The 23,997-nt window shown below is 42.7% G+C and overlaps 2 protein-coding genes across 5 annotated transcripts in view; one reads left to right on the forward strand and one right to left on the reverse strand.

Annotated features, from left to right (window-relative positions):
* szt2 (SZT2 subunit of KICSTOR complex) overlaps nt 1–10,710 on the forward strand; it is an 84,845-nt gene extending 74,135 nt beyond the window's left edge. For both annotated transcript variants that reach the window (XM_069150997.1, XM_069150998.1), the window contains 8 exons: nt 718–783; nt 2,940–3,153; nt 3,652–3,829; nt 3,911–4,033; nt 4,929–5,445; nt 7,111–7,221; nt 8,411–8,479; nt 8,572–10,710. In XM_069150997.1, the coding sequence (XP_069007098.1) occupies nt 718–783; nt 2,940–3,153; nt 3,652–3,829; nt 3,911–4,033; nt 4,929–5,445; nt 7,111–7,221; nt 8,411–8,479; nt 8,572–8,715 (1,422 nt within the window). In that variant the 3' untranslated portion in view covers nt 8,716–10,710. The remainder of the gene's footprint in view (nt 1–717; nt 784–2,939; nt 3,154–3,651; nt 3,830–3,910; nt 4,034–4,928; nt 5,446–7,110; nt 7,222–8,410; nt 8,480–8,571) is intronic.
* Nucleotides 10,711–10,993: 283 nt separating this feature from the next.
* On the reverse strand, nt 10,994–23,592 carry hyi (hydroxypyruvate isomerase). 3 transcript variants are annotated; one of them, XM_069151000.1, is made up of 9 exons: nt 23,234–23,592; nt 21,684–21,993; nt 21,416–21,527; nt 19,168–19,282; nt 17,453–17,531; nt 13,878–13,927; nt 13,730–13,799; nt 13,311–13,445; nt 10,994–12,643 (listed from the first exon to the last, which is right to left on the reverse strand). In XM_069151000.1, exons 2-9 carry the CDS (start codon nt 21,880–21,882, stop codon nt 12,585–12,587), a joined length of 819 nt encoding a protein of 272 aa, XP_069007101.1. In that variant the 5' UTR covers nt 21,883–21,993; nt 23,234–23,592; the 3' UTR covers nt 10,994–12,584. The 3 variants fall into 3 exon arrangements, with proteins under 3 accessions (XP_069007101.1, XP_069007102.1, XP_069007100.1); XM_069151001.1 differs by lacking the exon at nt 23,234–23,592 and adding an exon at nt 22,791–23,151; XM_069150999.1 differs by lacking the exon at nt 23,234–23,592 and having other exon boundaries at nt 21,684–22,426.
* Between the last annotated feature and the right edge of the window lie 405 nt (nt 23,593–23,997).

A 23,997-nucleotide genomic window follows, 5' to 3' on the forward strand; every position in this document is an offset into this window, starting at 1 on the left:
AGTGAGGTATGCAAATATGTACAAACCTTTTTCTTCATGATAAAGTTCAGTGAAGTGATGAGTGAAGCATCGTTAGCTCGCCTCGACAGCTCCGTCAGCAGAATATGGATTTATTGTAAAACACATGGAGGAAAGCTGCATGAGAATCCACAGCAGCTGGATCGTTAGCTTACTGCAGCACAAAGGAAAGCTGATGGGCTCCTGCTGTGACGAAGCCCCGGTGAGGAATGAGAAATCAGCTCCTTCACCAACCAGTGAAGCAGAAAATATTTCAACAGGACTTTACAGTTAACTCCAGTGAATTTGATGACGTCTGCTAAAGTCGTTTTATCCACGAGTCGTCAGCTACAGTGGTCTTAGTAGTTGGTTGAGAGTCTACAACAGATGATGTTCCCCTGCTGACCTCTGGGCAGCAGTCTTATCTATGGTGGCTCTGAGGGTCAAACGCAAAAACTTTTTACTGAACACACAAAGATTTCAGAAAACCCCAAAACATTTCATAGTTTTGTAAAATGTTTTAGTGTTTGACCCTCAGGGCCACCGTACTTATCAGTGGTCCATCACTCCAATCTCTGTATGAGAGCTATTTTATTTTCAGTGTAAAAACATGTTCTTATTTATTCTTGTAGCACGCCTTCAGTCTTCCCCTCCGTCCGTCCGTCCCTCTGTGTGTATCTTGTGTCTGCCTCGTCCCACCTCATGTCATCTCTCCATCAGGGCAGCCTCCTCACCAAACCTCGTCTCAAGCCGTTTCCAGACGCCAGCCCAGTTTCTGACTGTGCGGTATGTCCCAGCTCCTCTCAGGGAGGGGTGTCTCCCTACGATCAGGCTTCACCCCTCCTCCCACTCTGCTTGCTGCCGTCAGGCCTGAGCTCCTCCTTTCCACATCTACCTGTCCGTCCTTTCGTCTCTTTGGGAATGAGTGGGATCAGTTTTAAATGAAGTGCTTTCATCCCTGTGGGAGCAGCAGTCAGCAGGTTGGGGGGATGTAGGGCTTCAAACACCGGGCCAGTCAGGTGATAACGCCTGCTTCTCTGAGGTTCAGGTGTAAGTGGAGCTCCTCTGTGATTCTCTCTTCCTTCTTGACTTTCAGCAGGCTGTCGTCATGGTGATTGTTGGTTTGGGTGTCGCGGGTGTCTCAGCTCAGTTTCCACCGCTGTCGTTGCCTCTGCTCGTTCTCAGACAATCTCCCTGTCCGTCTGTCTTACCTCTTTGGTTTGTGTTTGTTTGCTGGGGTTGAAAGCTGCTGCTGCTGTGTGCGCTGTGTGAAAGCTGCAGCAGTGTGGCGTCGCTTCAATCTCGAATTAATGATGGACCGGCAGCTCCTGGACGGTCTCGGTGCTGCAGCTGCCACCGTCAGCTGGAGGCATCAGAGGCTGTGAGACGGTGAAGGACTGTCAGCAGGACTCTGGTCCAAAGACTCGCTCCAAAATGTGCTTGAAGCTGATTGACACTCAAAACTTAAAAAGTTACACGAAACAGGCTGTTTTTAATCAACATGTTCAATATGCTCACAATCAGCATCATATGTTTGTTTTACTGTGATTTAAAAAAAAGGCAGTTTAAATTAGAGGGAAACTGACTGTTTTTTAGGAAAAGTTAATGTTGTTAAAATGCTCATGTGGGTGTTTGAAGAGATTCACCTACTACAACAACACAACACTTTATCTGACAGGAAGTCTCACCGGGAGACGGGAAGTCTCACCGGGAGACACTAGTCATCTGTCTACACTGATTCACTCTGAAGGCTATAAAATGAAATATTAGGTTAAAGAATCCCCTCAATTTGTCATTGCCATCTTCAATTATTTTATTATTTAAGATATTCGGTTGAAACAAAAATCTAAAGCAAATCAGAATTTCATCAAATTTCTAATTATTCTCGAGAAAATTGGTGTCTAGTTCAGTTTAGTTTTTTTGGAAGGGTCCCAACAGATCCATCCACGACTGTATCTGAGTGTATAATACAAAAAAAAAATCGGATTAATTTCCAGCTTAATGACATCATCCTTCTATAAAATACATATTTTATGTCCAGAACAGAAAACGCAGCCTTAAACTCAACAATCAGTAAGTGTCACATTTTAAAACGTCCCATTCGCAGCTCTTTTCCCCATCAGCCTGCTTTGTGTTTCCTCTTCCTGTCCGACCTCAGTGATCACAGCTCCACTGCTGCTGTCATTCATTTCATGTCCACTGAGTGCAGCTGACAGACAGCGAGATCATGCAGCAGTCGGGATTACAGGTTAGGGAATAATAAAGTTGTCCTGATAGTCAGGAGGACACACAGAGAAGATGTGCTACTACAGAGATGTGTCGTCCCGTAGACGGCGGGCCAGCGGCGGGCCAGCGGCGGGCCAGCAGCTCACACGGCGTTTATCTGCCAGACAGTAGCAACAGTTCAGGTTCATCTTTTTTGTGTTCCTCTGTGCCAGAAGAATATTCCTCCTCACTCATGTCTCTGTGATGAGGGAGCTGATGAAAGTCTCTGAGTTTGTGGACAGGAGAAGGAGTGGGACGGATCCAGACAGCGATGCAGAGACAACAGTTGTCTCCTGTTCTGTCTTTTCCTGCCGCTGTGAGCTGGTTCCAGATGTACATGCAGGAGCAGCAGCTCAAACAGTCTCCCACTGCATTTCCAACTCCTGCTTTTGTCACCTCCCTTTCAATGTCGGATTGAATTCAATGAGATGAAATGATGAATGTGATTGATATCACAGCTGTTTAGTAAATGTTCTTACTGAGGAGGAACGGCAGTCAATGCAGAGCAGGTTCACTGCTGGATGATTACACTGGTAGTGGTTGGGAGTCCGTGGTGTCGGCCCGGTTCTGCTCCACGAGTTCTCCAGACTGATCCGTGTGGTGAACTTGTCTGCAGCTCCTGGTGACTCCCTCCTCCTCCCCGTGACTGTCTCCCCGTCTCCCCCCTTCTGTCGCAGCTCTCCATGCTCTTCACTGAGGAGTGCGATAAGGTGCGGGACCTGATGCACGTTCACTCCTTCAGCTACGACTTCCACCTGCGGGTGGTCCACCAGTACCTGGTCGGCTGCCACATGACGCTGCGCCAGGGCTACCAGCTCACCGACTTCCTGGACGACTTCATCTCCCATCACCCGGACATCCCCAAGTTCGGCCGCAATCACGTCTTTCAAGGTGACTCCGGTGGAAAGTCCTGTTTCACACACAGAAGCAGCTACAGTGATGTGTTTTGATCGGGTTCTTTAGTTTTAGTTTGAAGAAAAAAAAGTGAGTTTCAGGGACAGAGAGGCGGTTTGTTAGTCTGGTTTGGTTTGAGAACAATACCCAAACAGTACTTTTAATTCGAGAGATTTGTCCGTCTATGAAGCCTGTTATTCAGGAAACAGAATGAGTGAGTTTGTTAGGCTGACTGAACCTGAGCTACATGTAAAGCATCTTCTTCATCTCTCTGCAGCCAAAACACAACACTTAAAAACATCCAGCAAATGTTTGTGGAGCAAATGTTGTTTCACAGAGAAAAGAGATGAGTGCTTCTAATATCTGTGACCTCAGCGGGTCTGTGACGAGACAACAGAGGGCCGATGGTTTTACATGGAGTCTCCGCGGGTCCGTAGAAGAACCGGGCTGCATGTGATTATTTTTCTGAGCGTCTCTGATCTTTGTGTGAATCAGGGAGCTTCTCCATCTCCACGGGGATGATAACAGCTCACCAGCTCTACAACTACATCACCGACCACGCCAGCACGTACGGCATGAAGCCGCTCCGCATGTCCAAGGCTGCGGTCAGCACCGACAACAAGAAGGGGACACCGGACCTGCACGAGTACGCTCTGGTGGTTCTGTGGAACAGGTGAAGATATAAATCCCAGAATGCATCTGTTCTCCTCACACCAGGCGCCTCACTCCAACCCTCTCCTCTCTCCTGCTGTAGTTCGGGCTCCTACAAGGACCTGGAGGGCCTGCACCACCACGACGACTTCGATGTGTCCCTGGTGGTTTGTCACAACGCTGCTCCGTTTGAGGAGCAGTCGGACGGGGAGAGACATTTACTGAGGTGAGGAGGACCGCCACCTAAAGCACACGATAATCAGAGAGTCACTAGTGAGACCAGAGCACCGGAGTACTGCAACACAATTACAGCTTTCATCATAAGTCATCACACTTCAGTGATGTGACACCACACGGTCCAATAATCTGTTAGCTACACAGTCCCACCAGGAAATTAACACAAATTAATAACTGAATTAAACAGCATCTAAAGCTCTTATTTTGACAGCTGATGTAGTCCTTGTTTCTATATTCCAGTCACAGACGCTCTGTTCTGGAAACATACGCAGCTTTTAGGATTTATTTTGGAACCTTGATTCCCATGGTTCTGATGGGGCTTCAGAACCAGTGCTTTAAAAAAAATACCATCTTTTTTCTTGACTTGCAATTTTTTCTACTTCCCTCAATTCTACCTCAAACGCCTCACTCAAAACTCAGCTAATTACTTCGCAGCTTTTGAGAAAATCTGCCGCAAAATCAAACATTTTTGATCTCAATCATCACAAAAAAACTCCTGGAGGCGACTGGCTATAGACAGAAAATTAAAAACCTGGTTCCAGCTTCTCCCATGTGAAAATGTGCTGTTTTATATTGATAAATTTAATCTATTTGATTTTGGACTTGAAAACAATATTGATATTTGAGAATTTAAAAAGTCCACCAGAGAGCACAAGTTATACACTGGAAGAAGATCTTTATCAAAATTCTTGGCTCATACTGTCAATAAATAGAATTCATTATCTGTCAATATATCATCTGATTCTTTAAACTCAAATCTTGTTTTTATATTCCAATATTAGGCAGGTGATAATAAACCTCCTCCCAAGTCATGGACTTTTTGCGGTTTGATTGACTGTTGACATGATTGTCCCTCTAAAGTTGAAACCGTCCCCTCTGTGTAGGTTGCGGTTCTATGTGATCATGACCAGTCAGAGAGAGCTGTTCCCCCGCCTCACTGCTGACATGCGACGCTTCAAGAAGCTTCCTCAGATCCACCGTGACCCTGGTGAGGTGGGAGGTCGCCCCCCCCAGGATCGAGCAGAAGTCTCCGGGTCCCGTGGATCGGAACAGGACCTCTGGGAGGAAACCTCCTCTGAAGCTGCCGTCGCCTCGGCCCCCAGCGACGGCAACGAGTTTTATCCTCTGGCGGGGGGCGGAGCCGAGGCTCAGGGGCTGCTGTACGCCTCCCCTCTGTTCCCGCTGCTCAACAACGAGGTGGCGTCGGCCCGCAGACAGATCCAGGCCAGCGTGGAGCAGGCCATGGGGCACTGCCGCAGGGACAACCTGTGGAGGAGGCTGTTCCACGGAGAGCACGTGGCCCTGGACAAACTGAAGCTGGCCAAGCTGTCGTTCAGCGAGCTGGAGGAGCTGCTGGAGGCGGTGCAGAGTCGCTCGGTGGGAGAGATCGACCCTCAGCTGGTGAGTTCACACCTCAGCGGTACACTGCAGGGTCCTGACATCCATCGCCACAGCTCCTGTTCTTACAGGACACAGTCACTGATTTGCAAGTCACATGTCAAGAATGGCAGGAACTAGATCATTGATGCATTGAGGGTTAAACAGTAGTCCTCCCATTTATTTGAACTCGGGTAGTTCATTTAGGCTGCTGCTAGCTCACCTCATAAGTTTATGTTTATGACATGAGCTCTCTTGACCAGGGAACACTGAGGTCTTATTGTGCTGCTGCTTCTCACTCAGTACGACTATAATACAACAGCATGGAATACTGTGGAGAAACAGTTGTTTTACTGCAGATTATCTAACTAGTAGCTCCACCCGAGATCTGATTGGTCAACTGAACATTTGGAACAAATCATCATGACATCACATCCTGCTCATCACTAGAAATATCAATCTACCTCCTCAATGGGAACATAGAATTAGAATTGAATTTCATATAATATGCAGTATAATGTAGTTTCTACTTGTTATAGGTCTATTAAATGTCCCATTTGGTGAAGTCGGGTCTCTTTTGGTCCTTTTTGGTCGCTCCGAGCACCCGTACCGTAACACCACGGATAGTCACGCACTTACAATCCTAGCGGCGGCTAGCTGGACCGGTTTGGTTTAAACACGAGTCCATGGATATCTTTGTTCCTCAGATATCTTTGTTCACCAGATATCTTTGTTCCTCAGATATCTTTGTTCAACGGATATCTTTGTTCTTCAGATATCTTTGTTCACCAGATATCTTTGTTCAACAGATATCTTTGTTCTTCAGGTATCTTTGTTCACCAGATATCTTTGTTCATCAGATATTTTTGTTCATCAGATATCTTAGTTCATCGGAAATTTTTGTTCACCAGATATCTTTGTTCCTCAGATATCTTTGTTCTTCAGATATTTCTTCCTCATATATCTTTGTTCTTCAGATACCTTTGTTCTTCTGATATCTTTGTTCCTCAGATATCTTTGTTCCTGGGATATCTTTGTTCCTCGGATATCTTTGTTTTTCGGATATCTTTGTTCTTCGGATATCTTTGTTCTTCGGATATCTTTGTTCTTCAGATATCAGATATCTTTGTTCTTCGGATATCTTTGTTCCTCGGATATCGTTGTTCCTCGGATATCTTTGTTCTTCAGATATCAGATATCTTTGTTCCTCAGATATCTTTGTTCTTTGGATATCTTTGTTCCTCGGATATCTTTGTTCTTCAGATATCTTAGTTCTTCAGATATCTTAGTTCATCAGATATCTTTGATATCCAACCAGACTGAGCTAGCTGATCAGTTTAGTGTTTCTATGTTCTGCATTTATTCAGTTGGAGACTAGAAATCCTCTCTGTTGCTAGGGTGGTTGCTAAGGGCCGGACTACTTCCTGGAGTAGTAAACATTACATACGATACATAAGAGTCTACTGACGTTACTGATTGTTTTCCAATTGTTAGTTATACCCCCATGTGTTGCCACAGAAACGGAGATTGCACTCAAAAAGTTTTATATTTTGCTCCACAATATGAAGACATTTCGATTACATATTTGATTTAGTTTTGAAGTTGTTGTGGAGGTGAAGCAGAATGAAACCTGGTTGGTGATGAAGGACAGGCAGGTTGCTGTAATGGCGCTGTGATGTGTTGCTGCAGGACTGTTTCCTGACCATGAGTCCAACCTGGTACCAGAGTTTGATCAAAGTGCTGCTGAACCGCTTCCCTCAGAGCTGCAGACACTTCGACGACAGCGGCATCCAGTATCTGGTGAGAGGAGGATCTTCATGTCTGTTCTCTCTTTTAGTTCAGAGCAGCTGCAGCAGGAACATCACTGACAGACTAACGAGTTACTGGTGTTAGTTTGTAATGCAGCTTCACATGATGTAAACATAGGAACAATACAGTTATTGAAAGTTGAAAGTTAGTTTCAAACTGAGTGTTTCAGTGTAAAAAAATATCTCAACTTAAAATATTAGTATTTTGTGACGGAGCGCCTGAATCCTCCCAGATAGTTTACGTTCATTACAGACTGAAGGTGTAACGTCTGAAACTTGAGGTGTGTAAACCATCAGTGAACCGCAAGTCTGCATTTATTTTCAGTTCCACTGTTGCACAGCTTTTAAACAGTTAAACGTAATAACCTTCTCTCTAACTGTGTGGAGAGTTATTTTTCTTGTTATTAACAAATGCCATGAATAGACCAAAAGTCTACATCTTAATACTTGTGACCTCACTGCTGTCTGTAGCTCTCAGCTCCACCCGTTTCTAATACAAATAATAATCACAAATTCAGAGGTTCAACATAGGTTCAGTCATTTTAAACAGCTTCTCGCTGTCGTTTGTATCGATCACGACTCCAACAGGGTAAAAAAGGATGTGATGATAATCCTACACATTTTGTGTGTTCATACTTTAACCTCAACTTCATACAGTCCTTCAGTTATCCAGGAGGCTCCCTCCTGTCTGAGTTCATGAATATTGTTGTTCTTGAAAATAGAAAATGTTCACACTGGAATTTGGGGGAAAATATCAGCAAATTCTGCAACGCCTTAAAAAGTTGGGACGCTGTGAACAATGTAAATAAAAACCAATGTGATGATTTGCAAATCAACCAAAGACAACATCAAATGTTGAAAATGAGAAATTGAATTGTTTCATGAAAAATATCTGCTCATTTTGAATTTGATGGCAGCAACACAACAAGGTTGGGCTGGCGGCATGTTTACACTGAGCTGCATCACCGTCTTTTTAAAGCACTCTGTAAATGTTGGGGAACTGAGGAGACCAGTTGCTGGAGTTTTGAAAGTGACGTGGTCCCATTCTTGTCTGATACAGGGCATACGGCAAAGTGTTTCCTTAATGTTTAATATCATAAAGGGATAAATGTTTACAAGTAGACAACTTGACTTTAAAAATGTCACGTTAATCTGTCTCCACGTCTGTCCTCCTGTTCCAGGCTGTTCTAAACCAGAAGTTCACTGACTGCTTTGTTCTGGTCTTTCTGGACACGCAGGCTGGAAAAACAGTGAGTTATCATACTGATCTCATTATCTTTCATTGTTGCATTATATTTGTGTGAACTGCTCAGGAATAATTCTTTTCATCTTCCTTCCGCAGAGTTTGAAGGTTGTGTTTCGAGAGCCGCTGCCGTCGCAGCCTCAGGCCAGCAGCAGCCCTCCTCCTCAGCTGGTGTCCATGTATCATCACCTGGAGTCTGTCATCAACACGGCCTGCTACAACCTGTGGACGGGCCTGTTGTAGGCCCAACCAGCGCTGCACTCACCACCGCGCACATCAGCCTGTCCACGATCCAAACACAAGGTTTTGCTGGTGGGTTCACGGAGGAAGATCCTCTCAGCTGCCAGCAGCTCCACCTCTCTTTAGTGAAGATCTAGTCTGCCCTGCAGCACCATCCTGTTTGGACCCCGGATGTCTCATCAGGAGCTCATCTGCCCCCGAAGCAGTCTGACAGAGATCTGATTGAAAAGTAAATGGGTCCTTAGTGCGGTGCAGAAAACCTCCCCGAGCTGGTTCAGTAGCAATATTCATTCATTCAGACACTTATTTTAGAGAAATATCTTTTCAAACGACAAGGAAAAGTGACTCCAGATGAGCAGACACAGTTTTTATAAACCTCCTAGTGTTCTCTTGTACAACACATTGTAATGATGTTATCTGGTTATATCGGGTCGTTACGCCCACAGTGTACAAAGCCCTGACTCAGCAGCACCGAGCTCACGCTGAACCTGAGCATCGAGCTTCTGTTAGTTTCAACTAAGTTTATTCAAATAAGGAAATGTCTTCACACGATGCCGACAAAAAGAGTCAGAGGCAGAAGACTTGGTGCAATTCTACAATGAACACAAAGTAAAACATCAGAAAAGATTCATACACCGCAGTCCAGACTTCAGATATTCAAGCAGACTCGCTCCTATTTATAGAAGATGTGATCGTAGCCACAAACTGCAGACAGCTCACCGAAACCTCTGACCATCCTGCAGCCGGGCCACCGCTGGTTCAGACGGGTGATCAGCTGTTGTGTTCTCAAACTGCAACTCAAACATCTCAGAAGTTTGCCCCGTTTCAAAAATCCGGGTTTAAACCAGACAGCGTCTCCCCGGCTTTTAAAGAGTTCAAACATCATATCAATCCACTGAGAGAGAGATCAGGGTCTGACTCGGGTGGCTGGTCGATCACGCCACGCTTTGTGGAGTTTTCACAGCCTGAACCATCTCCGGGAGGAGCACATGACGCTCTTCAACAAGTTCAGGATGACTCCACACGTTCTGCTCCGTCATCATCGCTGCTCGGTTGGAGTTCGTCTTATCGAACCAAAATCAAACTTTCACTCAGACTTCTGATTTGGACTGAAGCTGCAACTGAGAAGGCAACAAGACAACAAGACATCCTCGAGGTCTTCAGAGAGAGGCTCTCCCTGACGACCTCTGACCCTTTCACTGACTGACTGACTGTTGTCAGTCTGTCTGATGTCTTCATGAGCCAGAGGCCTCCAGGCTGCTGGAGGTGGAGCTCCTGGAGTCTTGTGCTCTGAAACTCACCCCACATTTCAGTTTTGACCAATGAAGGAGACGTCACTGTATTTCTGTCTGCTCCTCTGTGGAGGAGAAACATCCTGAATATATAGAAGCACTGTGGAGCTTCTCAGTCATGGCATTCACTTCTGGTTATAGACCTGCACAAGTTTAAACTCCACTGCTCCACGAATAGGTCGGAGCTGCCTTCTGATAGCATGTAGCCGGCTCATCGTGCCACATCGGTGTTCACGAGTCACGGCTGACATGTCAGTGTGCGGAGAGGGAAGGCTTTTCTGTTCCACTGTCTAATGTGTCAAACCTGTTATCCACTTGAAGCCGACTGCCATATCTGGTGCCCTGAAGTGCCTTTCTCTTTATTTCCTCCTTTTTTCATTCCCGAATCTATGAAGTGATGCTGTTGCTGTTCCATCAGCTCTGCAGAGATCTGTGATGTTATGCAGTGAAAGTGCCTCAGTCATTTTGGAGAAATGTGAAATTGCCTTTCATAAGCAAGAAAATGGATCATATTAGCTCTGGTGATTTGCATAATAGCATGCCACATGTCATCAGCGCTGAGTGTTTCCAGAGCAAGTTCAGGTGATGAGTTTCACTTGTGTATTCTGAAACTGTGCAGCAAGTAATCATACTTGAGTTTAGAAGAGGGCAGGGAGCCAGCCCGGCATGGGACTGTTACATCACAGGAACTATGAAGGCTTGATATCCGCTGCAGTAGCTTGATTAATGACATATTCAACAGCCTCAGAGGCGCACACATTTCCACCAGGAGGAATCCACACGTGTTTTCTAAATGAAGAAATGTGGAGCTCAGAGAACTCCGACTGAATGTTTAACACTGGCTATTTATCAAGCAAAATGTGAACTGGAAAAAGTTAGCCCGGAGCATATTGCCTCTGTAATATAAACACTGCACTAACTGTATAATGTTTATTGTGTATATACAGAACAATTTATACAGTATGTAAAATGTTAAATAAACCCAAAGGATGGATGAAAATGTGTTCCATAGTTTTTGACATTAGCACAAAGTATGATATGTGGGAATCTGAGGCGAAGTGAAGTCGAACCATCGGAGGGAAGTAAGACCGCCGTATATGATTTGGGAAATGGAGCACCTCCTCTCTTTAGCTCTCCATGGATCCATCGGCCACAAACAAACTATGCAGTTTGAAATGTCATGAAAACGTAAGACTATGATATGTCGTCCAAAATGTCATGAAAACGTAAGGCTCAAAAAGTTTTGAAATGGACTTGAAGAAGGGACCACATGCTACACTAACATGTTTTTGTGATATTTTTGACATATTCGACAACATACTCTACTATGACATTTTATTGACAAATTGGACAACATGCTATGACATGACATGCTATGACATGACATGCATGACGTTTTTATGACTTTTTGGTAGACCTACTATAATATCACATACTTATGACATTTTGGACGACATACTGCAGTATGAGGTTTTAATGACATTTTGAACGAGACACTCTAAGATGACATTTATATGACAATTTGGAGGACAAACTGTACTATGACATTTTTGACAACATGGTCCCATAACACCTTACAACCACCAGAGAAAACACAGCAAGGGAACAAAATAACAGAAACCACATTAAAAGCATCAGTGTGAACAAGAAAACAACCCCGGCCTACAGCAGCATGATTAAAAGGTGGAGGCGGTAACCTGCTTTGGGAAACTCTGGACCCACAAGCAGGCGGTGCTCCGAGAGAGAAGCTCTGTTCGGATGATTTGGTTCTGGAAGATCTCAGCTCGGTCAATAAGGGCCTCGTATGTAAAAGGATTTTCATTTCTATTATTTATTTTACAGGGGGCCGATGAAGAGAAGCTAATATGGGAGAAAGTTGATCTCTCTTGCAAACTCAATTTGAGTCCGTTTCAGAAATAAAAGCCTTTTCTCATAGACCACTTTTAGAAAACCACATGCATGTAGAGGAGTCCTTTCAGTTAGTTATTAGCTTTAGTATGGTGGGTTTTTAAACCACAAATATTTAACGCATGAAAAATGTCCTCAAACCTAGAAAAGTATTGTTACAATGTGAAACTGGAATCATTCCGATGTAAAGTCCACTGGCCAGGAAGAAAAGCTGCGCACTGAACAATCACGCAAACCAGGAGGAATTAAAAGATTCGGTGCATCTTGAGTAATTTTATTTGAAATGACGGCCACCAACTCCAGTTCTTATAAAACATTCATGATCTCTACTCAGGTCTTTACAACTATTTAGAATATGCTCACGGTCTCTGTTCAGGCCTCAGATCTCACTTTTCTCTGATTAGTGGGGACATACAGTGTATGGCATCAAAACAAATGCTCCTAAAGAACTGTTCAGGACACGTATTAAAAAGTGAACTCACTTTACAGCAGAACTGATTCAAAAGAACAGACTGAATGAAACTGAGCGAACAAACTGACAGCTAACTCACTGAGCTATCAGTCTTCTGTCTGTGCTACTGTAGGACTGTTTGGTCACCTAACTTAATGTATAAGGCCACAGGAGTCTGGATCAGGCAGGACAGCGGCAGCTTTGTGCTTGGTCTCCTGTGTTCAACACTTCCCGTGAGTCCAGTAGTTCTTGATCCAGCCCAGACCATCGTTTGTGGTGCCTGCATTGGACAGAGAGCATTACTGGCTGATGTTTTTTGCCATAATGACTAAAATTACATTTCATTTCATTTATCTGACTCTTTTATCCAAAGACTTACAATAAGTTCATTTCAACCATGAGGGTACAAAACCACAACAACAGGAATCAAGAAAATACAATTTTCTTCCAGAAAGCCAAACTACAAAGTTCTATCAGTAAGTTCTATTTGAAGATACTAAAGTTCTACTGTTCAAGGTAAAGGAGGAGGAGGAGGAGGAGGAGGGGGAGAGGAGGGGGAGGAGGTGTGTTTTTAGTTTGTGGTGGAAGATGTTCAGAGTTTCTGCTGTCCTGATGTCGGTGGGGAGCTCATTCTACCATTTAGGAGCCAGGAGTCCAGAGCCTGGTCCAGAACCTGGACCAGAACTTGGATCAGAGCCTGGTCCAGAGCCTGGATCAGAACCTGGACCAGAACCTAGGCCTCCTTCTGAGTGAGAAGAGGACGTATTCTCCTGATGTTGTGCAGCATGTATCTACAGGAACGTGTTGTTGCAGCGATGTTGGCAGTAAGAGAAAGTTGACTGTCGAGTGTCTCCGAGGTTCTTAGCAGTCAGGGTCGGGATAACAGAGTTGTTGAAGGTAGTAGTCAGGTCGAGGGTGGGTTGAGAAAAAATAAAGACAGTACTAACCCAGCGGCTTGTATTCACAGCCGATGTATCCCTGGTAGTCGTGCTTTTCCAGTGTGTTGAACAGGTAGCTGTAGCTGAGCTCTCCAGCACTGTCAGGCTCATTCCTGCCTGGAACCTGAGCAATCTGAACGTGACCTGAGAACCAGACAACACTTCTTCTTACACTGTTGTTGATTGAGTATTGTATAGAGTGGAGTCAGTCAGGGAATACACACAACACAAGTTTACATCTAAAATGAACTTTAGCTGCCAACATCTCACACGACGACATTCTACTGTGAGACTTTCAGAATATGGTGAGTACAAGCAACATTATTCTTATTGTATTAACGTTTCAGTATGTTTCATGTATGAATATTTGTATAAGTAGGTTGTATCGTTTGTACAATTTTTCTGTTACTTTTACACATCTTACTCACCAACTATGGGGAAATACTTCTGTAAATTTTGTGTCAGGTTTCCATCCATTATCTGCCAGTGAAAGACGTCCTGAAACAATTCAGATTCTGTTAAATTAAGAGTTGTTTAAAAAAAAAAAAAGTTAAGACAAATTTCTAAAGCACCCACCATTTGCAGCTTAATATTTTTTTTCCCAACCTTCTCCAGTATTGCAGCAGCTGCAGAATAAAAAAAGATGATCAGCTGAGACACTTGTTGGAAGAAGTGAGATATTAAACACTACAGACAGGAGGCGCTGTCCTCATGACAGGAGATAGAAATAAGACACTTTTATCAAACGCTGGTGTCCTCACTGCAGCATCACATCACCTAGAGCGGTGTTACAACATGACCCCTCGTTCTCTTTGAACCTGATTAGTTCAATTTAAATGATTCAAAAGTAAATGACAGGCACATTCATGGACCTTTTACACAATCTGTATGTCATTGACAAAAATGTCCTTTTAACTCATTCACACACCACTCACACCACACTAGAACACAGCAAAGTATAATCTTTAAATACTCTTCTCTGCTAAAGTTTATTATTCCATCTGCTGTTTTAGGATATCTAGACCGCTGAAGCTTGTATGTTTTTTGGTAGCTGGAATTGTTTGTGATTGGATTCTTGTTTTCACTCAAGTATCTGAGAGTCAAAGAGAACAAGTTTAGAGTTAAACTGCTGGTCTTTTATTCCAATTCTATTAAGGACTAAGTTGTATTTTACTTTCTACCGTTTGAGGTAAAAAGACTCTCTGAGACAAGTTGGGACAAAATCTAGAGACTGTGTGAAAGTTTTCTTTGTTTAGTAATCAGTGGTGAGCAGGAGGTGTGGTCTAACGAACAGGAGGTATGGTCTAACGAACAGGAGGTGTGGTCTAATGAGCAGGAGGTGTGGTCTGACCAGCTGTAGCCAACCCTGTTATAAAACCAGGAAGTGTTTGAAGCGTCAGTGTCAGCGAGGACAAAGACTCGGAGGACAAAGACTGAGGAGTCTTTCGTTGGAGTCTGAAGACTCGGAGGATCAAGACAAAGGAGTCTTTCGTTGGAGTCTTCGGGGGACACTGAGTATAACTACTACTATCTGAGTGTGTGTGTGTACTTTCCGTCCCTGTGCGTATATCTACTCGTAGATACTACAGGCCTCTCACTCGTTCACACCAACACCGTAACCTTTCCTCTGTTATCTGTCCCACCCGTTCCACTCATACCCAACACCTCGTCACAGGAGGACTCTGGAACTGTCAGTCAGCTGAAGACAGACTTCATCTCTGGACTTCCTTGGTCTCACTGAGACCTGGATCACACCGGACAACATCCACCCTGCTGCTCTCTCCTCTGTCTTCTCCTTCAGCCACACCAAAAGCTCCTTCGACCAAACCAGAATTCAATCCTCTTTTTCCAACCCCAAACAGCTCTTCTTCATCTTCTCCATCTTCTCCAACCTCCTTGACCCCCCCTCCTCCCTCCTCCCTCCACCAAGCCACTTTGTCAACTACTTTACTAAAAAGATAGATGACATACGCTCCTCATTTTATAATCCATCTTCTGTAACTACATGTCCATCATCTTCATCTTCATCCCCTTCACTTTCCTCTTTCACCCCCCCCCCCCCCCCCCGTCTCCCAATCAAGTTGTTACCTTGGTAACCTCCACCCCCCCAACCACCTGCCCCCCCTCCCCATCCCATCTCATTATCCAGTCTATTGCTCCAGACCTTCTTCCTTTTCTCTCCCATCTCATCAACTCTTCTCTGTCAACGGTCTGTTTCCTGAACTCTCTGAAGGAGAGCGTGAACCCTCTCCTGAAGAAACCCCCCCTCAACCCGTCTGAAGTAAACAACTACAGACCGTCTCTCTTCTTCCCTTTCTTTCTAAAACTCTGGAGCGAGCTATCTTCAACCAACTCTCCTCCTATCTCCACCATAATAACCTTCTTGACCACCAGTCTGGTTTCAACAGACCACTCAACAGAGACGGTCCTCCTTCTGTCTCTGAGCAGCTTCACACTGCTAGAGCAGCCTCTCTGTCCTCTGTCCTGATCCTTCTAGACCTTCTGCTGCATTGGACACAGTGAACCACCAGATCCTTCTTTCCTCCTTCAGGACCTCGGTGTCTCAGGCTCTGCTCTCTTCACCACAGACTAAAAACACACCTCTTCCTCCTCCTCCTCCTCCTTTACCTTGAACAGTAGAACTTTAGTATCTTCAAATAGAACTTACTGATAGAACTTTGTAGTTTGGCTTTCTGGAAGAAATTATATTTTCTTGATTCCTGTTGTTCTGGTTTTGTACCCTCATGGTTGAAATGAACTTATTGTAAGTTGCTTTGGATAAAAGCGTCAGATAAATGAAATGTAATGCAATGAAATGTTTGTATTTGTCACAAATGTAGTGTAGTAATATGAACACCTGTTATTATAACACTAATACCTGTTATTATAACACTAACACCTGTTATTATTACACTAACACTTGTTATTATTACACTAACACCTGTTATTATAACACTAACACCTGTTATTATAACACTAACACCTGTTATTATAACACTAACACCTGTTGTTATTATTACACTAACACCTGTTATTATTACACTAACACCTGTTATTATTACACTAACACTTGTTATTATAACACTAACACCTGTTATTATAACACTAACACCTGTTGTTATTATTACACTAACACCTGTTATTATTACACTAACACCTGTTATTATTACACTAACACTTGTTATTATAACACTAACACCTGTTATTATAACACTAACACCTGTTATTATTACACTAACACTTGTTATTATTACACTAACACCTGTTATTATAACACTAACACCTGTTATTATAACACTAACACCTGTTATTATAACACTAACACCTGTTGTTATTATTACACTAACACCTGTTATTATTACACTAACACCTGTTATTATTACACTAACACTTGTTATTATAACACTAACACCTGTTATTATAACACTAACACCTGTTGTTATTATTACACTAACACCTGTTATTATTACACTAACACCTGTTATTATAACACTAACACCTGTTGTTATTATTACACTAACACCTGTTATTATAACACTAACACCTGTTATTATTACACTAACACCTGTTATTATTACACTAACACCTGTTATTATTACACTAACACCTGTTATTATAACACTAACACCTGTTATTATTACACTAACACCTGTTATTATAACACTAACACCTGTTATTATTACACTAACACCTGTTATTATTACACTAACACCTGTTATTATTACACTAACACCTGTTATTATTACACTAACACCTGTTATTATAACACTAACACCTGTTATTATTACACTACCACCTGTTATTATAACACTACCACCTGTTATTATAACACTACCACCTGTTATTATAACACTAACACCTGTTATTATTATTACACTAACACTTGCCATTAACTCTCCAGAAATTAAGGGAAATCCCTGACTCCTGGTGCTCGAATCAATTCTCTCCCACTCCAAGTTGAATAACAGATTAAAGAAAAACTCAAATAGTTTGTTTTCTGCAGGTGTCCCACATTTTAAACCTAAAGAGGCAAAAATACAAGATCTCATAATTTCCTGAAAGCATTGTCCTCATTAGCCTGAATTAGTAACAAATCAGTGTGTTGTTGTCTGTCAATGGCCGAGAGGATCGAGAGGAACGCCGTGTCTCACCCTGATGAGGAGAGTCCAGAAAATAGCAGGGGTCTGTAATCCTTGTGTTGATTGGTTCAATCAGTCCAGTGATTCCTTCCTGTGAGGAAGACTCTGATTAACACAGACGACTCTTGTGCTCCAATCAAAAAGTCAGTTTCATTGGGAACTATTTATTCCTGGGGGTGCGATGTTCCACTCATCTGATCTAACTCTAGAAATATCTTTACATATATGATACTTACTTAACAGCTGTAAAAATAATAATTAAAAAAAAATTAAAATAATAATATTCATGTACTGGACTACTGCCAACAACCTCATCTAAGGGGCAACCAACAGGGATGTCACCCGATTTCAGATTCTGTCCGTTACCATCTTTGCTAATTCGGAGCGGTTTGGAGCAGGAAGTGACCATATTTGGTCAAGCTGGAGGAGGAGCCAGAGGTGGATCTGACTGAAACCTGACGATACTACGTCCCGCCCACCGATAGCTGTAACCTGACTGCACCACAGGCCTGTCAATCAAACAGACACGCCCCCCAAAACAGGTCTTCTTGAATCTTCTTTTCTAATGAATGAGGGATTATTTTCAGATGGACCTCCAGAAAACTAATAAGAAGGAGTGACTTTAGCTAACAACACCGAGATAACTGATGGACACATTTTATTCACTTTGGATTTGATGAGAGAAGTTGAATGGGAGTCTATGGAGCTGGAGGCTTTTTGGAGCCGACCTCTAGTGGCACTCGCTGGTATTGCAGCTTAATGCACTTCTGCATTGGCTTCATCTTTCAGACCTGGAAGCTCCATCCACTTTTATATATTCTGTGGTAAAAAAAAAAAATCAACTTGCAGGTTGGTGTCATGTCACCTCAGTGGATGCACACACACATTTCTGAGTATTTCAGTAAAAAAACAGCCAATTTCTGGTACGCTTGTGGATTATTAAATTAAAAAGTCTAACAGGAACGGCAACTGAATTAGAAAATCATTGATTGATGTTGCAACCGAGATTCATGGAGAAGCTCCTTGTTTACTTCTGGATATTAGCAGTAAATAGAGAGGACAGAAAGACATGGTACTGAAAAAATACTTTTCCTGTCCACATCAGCCAAGTGACAGACACTTTTTTCAGTACTGCGGTAATAAAACAACAGTAAAAACCCGTCTTTGGGTTGGAGATGTTTGCATTTGTTCCTCAGCAACAAGTGAAATGTCTCACCACCTCAATGCAGTTAAAGATGTCTCATTTGCTTTAATTGTTTGCTATCATTAATTCCTGGGTTGCATTGTACTTTTAGGTAGGTAGGTAGGTAGGTATTTACTTTATTAATCCCCGAGGGGAAATTTTTTCGCTACAGCAGCATACATACAGAAGCAATAAGACAATAATAGAAACAATAGAATAAAATAATAGAATAGAGTAGAATAATATAATAATAGAAAAGCAATAAAATAAAATAGCAGTAAAAAATATAAATATAAAATATAAAATGCACAGTATATACAGTACAGTATATATCTATATATATAATATACAAACAAACCAAGAAACACAGTCATCAGTGTTATTGTACTGTGATGGATTTTGCCAGAGGTGAGTTATTGTACAGTCTTATTGCAGTGGGCAGGAATGATCTCCTGTATCTGTTTTAAAAGGTGGTTGCACTAATAGAAAGTATAAGAAGCACTCCAGAGAGCTGTTGGTGTGTTGGACAGAGAAGGTCACCTACCTTTGACAGGATGTCAGCAGCGTAGTTTAAGTTCTGCACAAACACGGCCTCCATTTCTTTAGCAGCCGCCGTTCTGTCGGAGTCTGCAGGAACCCTTCCTGCCATCAGGTGGATCCTGACAGGAGAACGTGGAGAACATGGAGAACGTGAAGAACGTGGAGAACGTGGAGAACATGGAGAACATGGAGAACATGACACACTGCCTCCACTACTGCAGCTCTGAAAAAAGTCCCAAACTGCATCAGTGTGAGTTGAGTGAAGATCTCAAACTGTAGCTGGTTTCATTTTCAACAGGCTGATTTGATAAATATTTCATTTGTGTTCAGGATGTCCTGATCAAGTTTTCATCAAGTTTTAAAATACCTGCTGATATCCAACACTTCTATTTCCCTACATGATCCAGCTGCACACCTCAAGTTCATTAAAATGATTCTAATCAATCAAATGTGTGTGCTTCACCAGTGAATAAGCCTGTAATGCAATATGATAAAACTTAATGTTTTTTTATTTATATTTCATTAGGAAAAAAACAAAGTAAACAAAAAAAAAATATTTGTAGTGACAGTTCACTGAGGGCTGCACTGATTTTCATGTTTTTTATGTCTCAGAGCAACTTCTTCCTCTCATGACACGGTGTATTATTTTCAATGACATATTTTGGGGCTTTTTCATATCTGATAGAAGTTGCAGCATCTTAAAGCATGAATGAGGATGGTGATGGTGAGGTTCACGAGTTCACATCTGTTTAAAGGCACTTCAGCAGAATGCCCTGGATGACCTCATTCAAATCTACGAATGGGACATCTCGTCAGTTTCTTGTAAGTTTATGTTTCCGGAGCAGGTCCATCATTAAGTGTCGTGTCTTACAGTTTAAATCTGCGCTGAGTTTGAGGCGACACGTCCGCTGTCATGATTCGAGCTTCGACGGGACAGTTCACCTTGTTCTGAAACAGTTTTGTCTAGTTTCAGATCTTTGGTCTGAACTGGACTTAACATTCACAATCAGAACAAATGAAAACCACAATTCCACTTTGTCACAGTTCCCTGAGGTCCAGTCAATGAGAGCCTGAGGTCCAGTCAATGAGAGCCTGAGGTCCAGTCAATGAGAGCCTGAGGTCCAGTCAATGAGAGCCTGAGGTCCAGTCAATGAGAGCCTGAGGTCCAGTCAATGAGAGCCTGAGGTCCAGTCTTCAACTGGTCTGAATCTAGTTCTCTCCCAGCAGACATATTGTCTCGTTAGTCGCTGTTCACACTTCAGTTCACGATGGTGCTGTTCTGTTTAAGTGTCTCAGTCAATCAATGACGGTGTGACAGTGAATCGGTATGATTATTATCAGCACCCTGAATTTCCAGCAGCTCCACACATTTGATTTAAATTCAATTTGTTTCATTGGCATGACTAAAACATAAATTCTTACATAAATAGTAGAATATAAATGATAAAATGATAAAGTAATAAAAACAAGGAAACATTTCCTTCTTTGTTTCATGCTCTAATGTCTCTGTTGTAGGCTGTCTTCTCCCAGCAGGGCTTCAGTGAGTCTGTCATTATTCGGACATTATTTCTGAACTTTATCAAGAAATCGTCTCTAATTTGTTGCTATTTTGAGCAGCTTGTCAGGAAATTAATTTCAGTTTCAACATCTCGTTTCACAGTTAACACAAATTCAGTTTCTTCCGTCTACCCGTTGTCTTTTATAGAGACCAGTTTCAATGCCAAGTTTGTGATCTCTGATTCTATATTTTGTCACGTTTGTCTTTTTAAAGGTTTTATTTGGGTTAAATATTTAAAAAAAATGAATTTAATCCATTTTGGAATAAGGCTGTAACATAACAAAATATCTATCTATCCATCTATCCATCTATCTATCTATCTATTTATTTATCTATTATCTATCTCTATCTATTTATTTATCTATTATCTATCTGTGTGTGTGTGTGTGTGTGTGTGTCTGTGTGTCTGTGTGTGTGTCCTAATTTGCTGTCCTATCGTTCATATTCTTTCCATTTATTGTGTAACAGCTGATGTGATGAGAACTCATGACTGTGACACATTGACTGCGTTAACAACTATTCAACAGATTTACAAATTCTACTCAACTCAACAAAGGTGCAGCTGATTTTACATCCTGTTGTTGAAAGGTGCAGAGCAAATACATGGGTTTGTAATAGTGTACAGTGTTTGGGGTGGAAGTTAAAGGGTGAACAGTATCAGACAGAAGCTCCCCACTGATCTGTGACGTCTCACCTTTTGCAGTCTAAAGCTCGTGCATACTTCAAAGTCAGATCCAGACCCTCTCTGAACTCTGCCTCTCTGCCAGGAACTGCTCCAAGACCGAGATAGCCTGCCTTCACGTCTCCTGCAGGACACACAACATCTTAGCATCCCCCCCACCACCACCACCCTTTAGGTATTAATAATATTTCAGAATCAGTGTCTGGTTAAAATGAACAGCTGCTGCATGGACCTCAGTGTGGGACCTGTCTGCAGACAGTGTGGAGGGGCTGTGGTTTACCGGGCGGGGTGTTGATGAGGACGACCTCCACCCCTGTAGCCTCTCTGGCTCTCTGAAGCTCCTGCAGGTCCGAGTCGTAGAGCCAGGCTGCCTCCACAGCCTGAAAGCCGGCTGCGGCAGCCGCGTACATCCTCTGGCTGAAGTCCGGAAGCTCCGTGAAGAGCCACGAAATGTTCGCACAAAACTTCAACGGAGCCATTCAGGGAGAAGTTGAAGGAGCCAACGAGCCCGAGTTCAGGCTGCGTGCTGGACTTCCACCGCCAACGGTCAGCGACGGTAAACCGGGTTAGAGCGGAAACAGACGGGCAACCTTTCAAAATAAAAGTGCACATATGGGTTGTCACTTCTATTACAGTGACAAAAATTAAACATAGAATAAAATAAGCAATTATATTAGATGTTTTAGGTAAAATCATTAATTAACAAACAAAATGAGCTCCTATGATACATGACGACGTTGGTTTGGTTGTTTTCAGGGGTGATGAATAGATAATAAACAGTTGTTGTTCTTTCCACTGACCTCCACTACTTTCTCTGACTATACCAGTGTTCATATAATGTGCTCTGAAAATCGTTGCAAAAAAGGCAGTAAATGTTTTATTTTGATATGTATCCTGTGTGTACAGCCTGAACTCATCTCTTCTCTTATTGTCACATGACTGGCATAGCCGGTTACAATAGATAGGTTGATCTGATCTAATATGGAAGTATTAATTAAAGGGAAGACTTCCTTAAAAAGTTTAGTTGGGATGAGATCTAACAGACAGCTAGAGGATCCAGATGAAGAAATAATTCTAGTTAACTCAGAGAGCTCAACAGGAGAGAAATGTTCCAAGTTTACATCTGGTCCTACAGTTGCTTCCAGGGCTGCTGTTGCTTAGCAACACATCAGTGATGGTGTCAGGAAGGGTCGGCCCGATTCTCTCCCTGATAGTAAGAATTTTATTAGTACAGAAGTTAATGAAGTCATTACTGCTGAGAGCTGAAGGAATAGAGGACTCAACAGAACTGGGACTCTTTGTCAGCCTGCTACAGTGATGAAAAGAAACCTGGGGTTGTTCTTGTTGTCCTCTATTAATGATGAATAATATAAAGTCCTGGCCTTACCAAGAGCTTTCTTATATAATATTAGACTCTCCTTCCAGGCAGGTGAAATTCTTCTAAATTAGTGGAACTCCATTTCCTTTCCATCTTTCTAGTCGCTGCCTAGCAGAGCGTAGTTCTGAGTTGTACCACGGAGACAACTTCCTCTGGTTCATGACTCTCTTCTTCAGAGGGGCAACATCATCTAGAGTTGTAGCAGAGATACTGCAGTGTTTTCTACCAGATGATCCACTTGTGTGGGACTAAGATCAACGTAGATGTCTTCCACTGCTTTAACACACGGCATCGAAGAGGATAAACATGGAACTGCTTCCTTAAACTTGGCCACGGCGTCATCTGACAGACATCTACTGTAGTGGGATTTATTCCCACATGCTGTGTAACTTCAGATGTTAATAAGTGGTCCGACAAAACAGGGTTTTGAGAGACTGAGACTTCCAGATGACCTCCTCCGATGAGCTCCTCCGCCTCCCTGTTGGTCAGCATGAATCCGACCCGGTGAGCCTCCAGAGCCCCGAGGACACTCCATGTTCTCCAGGTACCGTTCTCGTTAAAGGAGGCCGGGTTCTATCTGAACATGTCACCGAGCAGGAACAACATGGGGCAGGAAGACGTTGCTCACTGCTAAGCTAGCGGTACCGAAACACCAAGTTCGTGAACGTTGGTCAAAGATTTAACAGCAGAACTGCTCAAGTAGAGCGAGCAGAGTTTGGACTTGAAACTAAAAGAAGTGCAGAGAGATTACGGGACGTTTAATTCAGGAAAAGATTAAATACAACGAACCTTCGTAAACGGGAAGTGACGCAATTACGCTCACGTTACGTTGACATTACGTCATAATTGTACCTCATACAGGCCCCGCCCCTTGGAGGGGCGTGGCTTCTACATTCTAAATTCATTGGAGATTGAGAGAATTTAACTGGTTTAAAAATATATAATTAGACATTTACAGCATATTTATAAATATCTACATTTATTTAGAGCCATGAAGTCACTGAAAAAATTATTTAAACACAACAAAGCAAGTAATAAAAGAGACTCAGTCACTCAGCTAAGAAAATTGAAACATTATCCGAAGAACTTCAAGATAAAAGGGCAGAAAATGATACATTAAAAAAGAACTGTGAAGTCCTTCAAAGGAGGCTCAGTGACATGAGCAAGGACACCAAAGACGTCGATAAACAGACGAGGAATACGGTGTTCGACCTCG

The sequence above is a fragment of the Embiotoca jacksoni genome, unplaced genomic scaffold (genome assembly GCF_022577435.1).
Source record: "Embiotoca jacksoni isolate LCO1_2020_lvr unplaced genomic scaffold, fEmbJac1.0.p SCAF_16, whole genome shotgun sequence".
In the NCBI taxonomy this organism is placed as follows: Eukaryota; Metazoa; Chordata; class Actinopteri; family Embiotocidae; genus Embiotoca; species Embiotoca jacksoni.

Bases quoted from the DNA above. Each gene is read 5' to 3' on its own strand.
- hyi (XM_069151000.1), bottom strand. From the start codon at position 21,882: ATGGCTCCGTTGAAGTTTTGTGCGAACATTTCGTGGCTCTTCACGGAG. The intron at 13,800-13,877 runs GTGGGTGCTTTA...GAATTGTTTCAG, and splicing joins AAAATATTAAGCTGCAAATG to GACGTCTTTCACTGGCAGAT. The intron at 13,446-13,729 runs GTGAGTAAGATG...TCTGGTTCTCAG, and splicing joins GAAGTATTTCCCCATAGTTG to GTCACGTTCAGATTGCTCAG.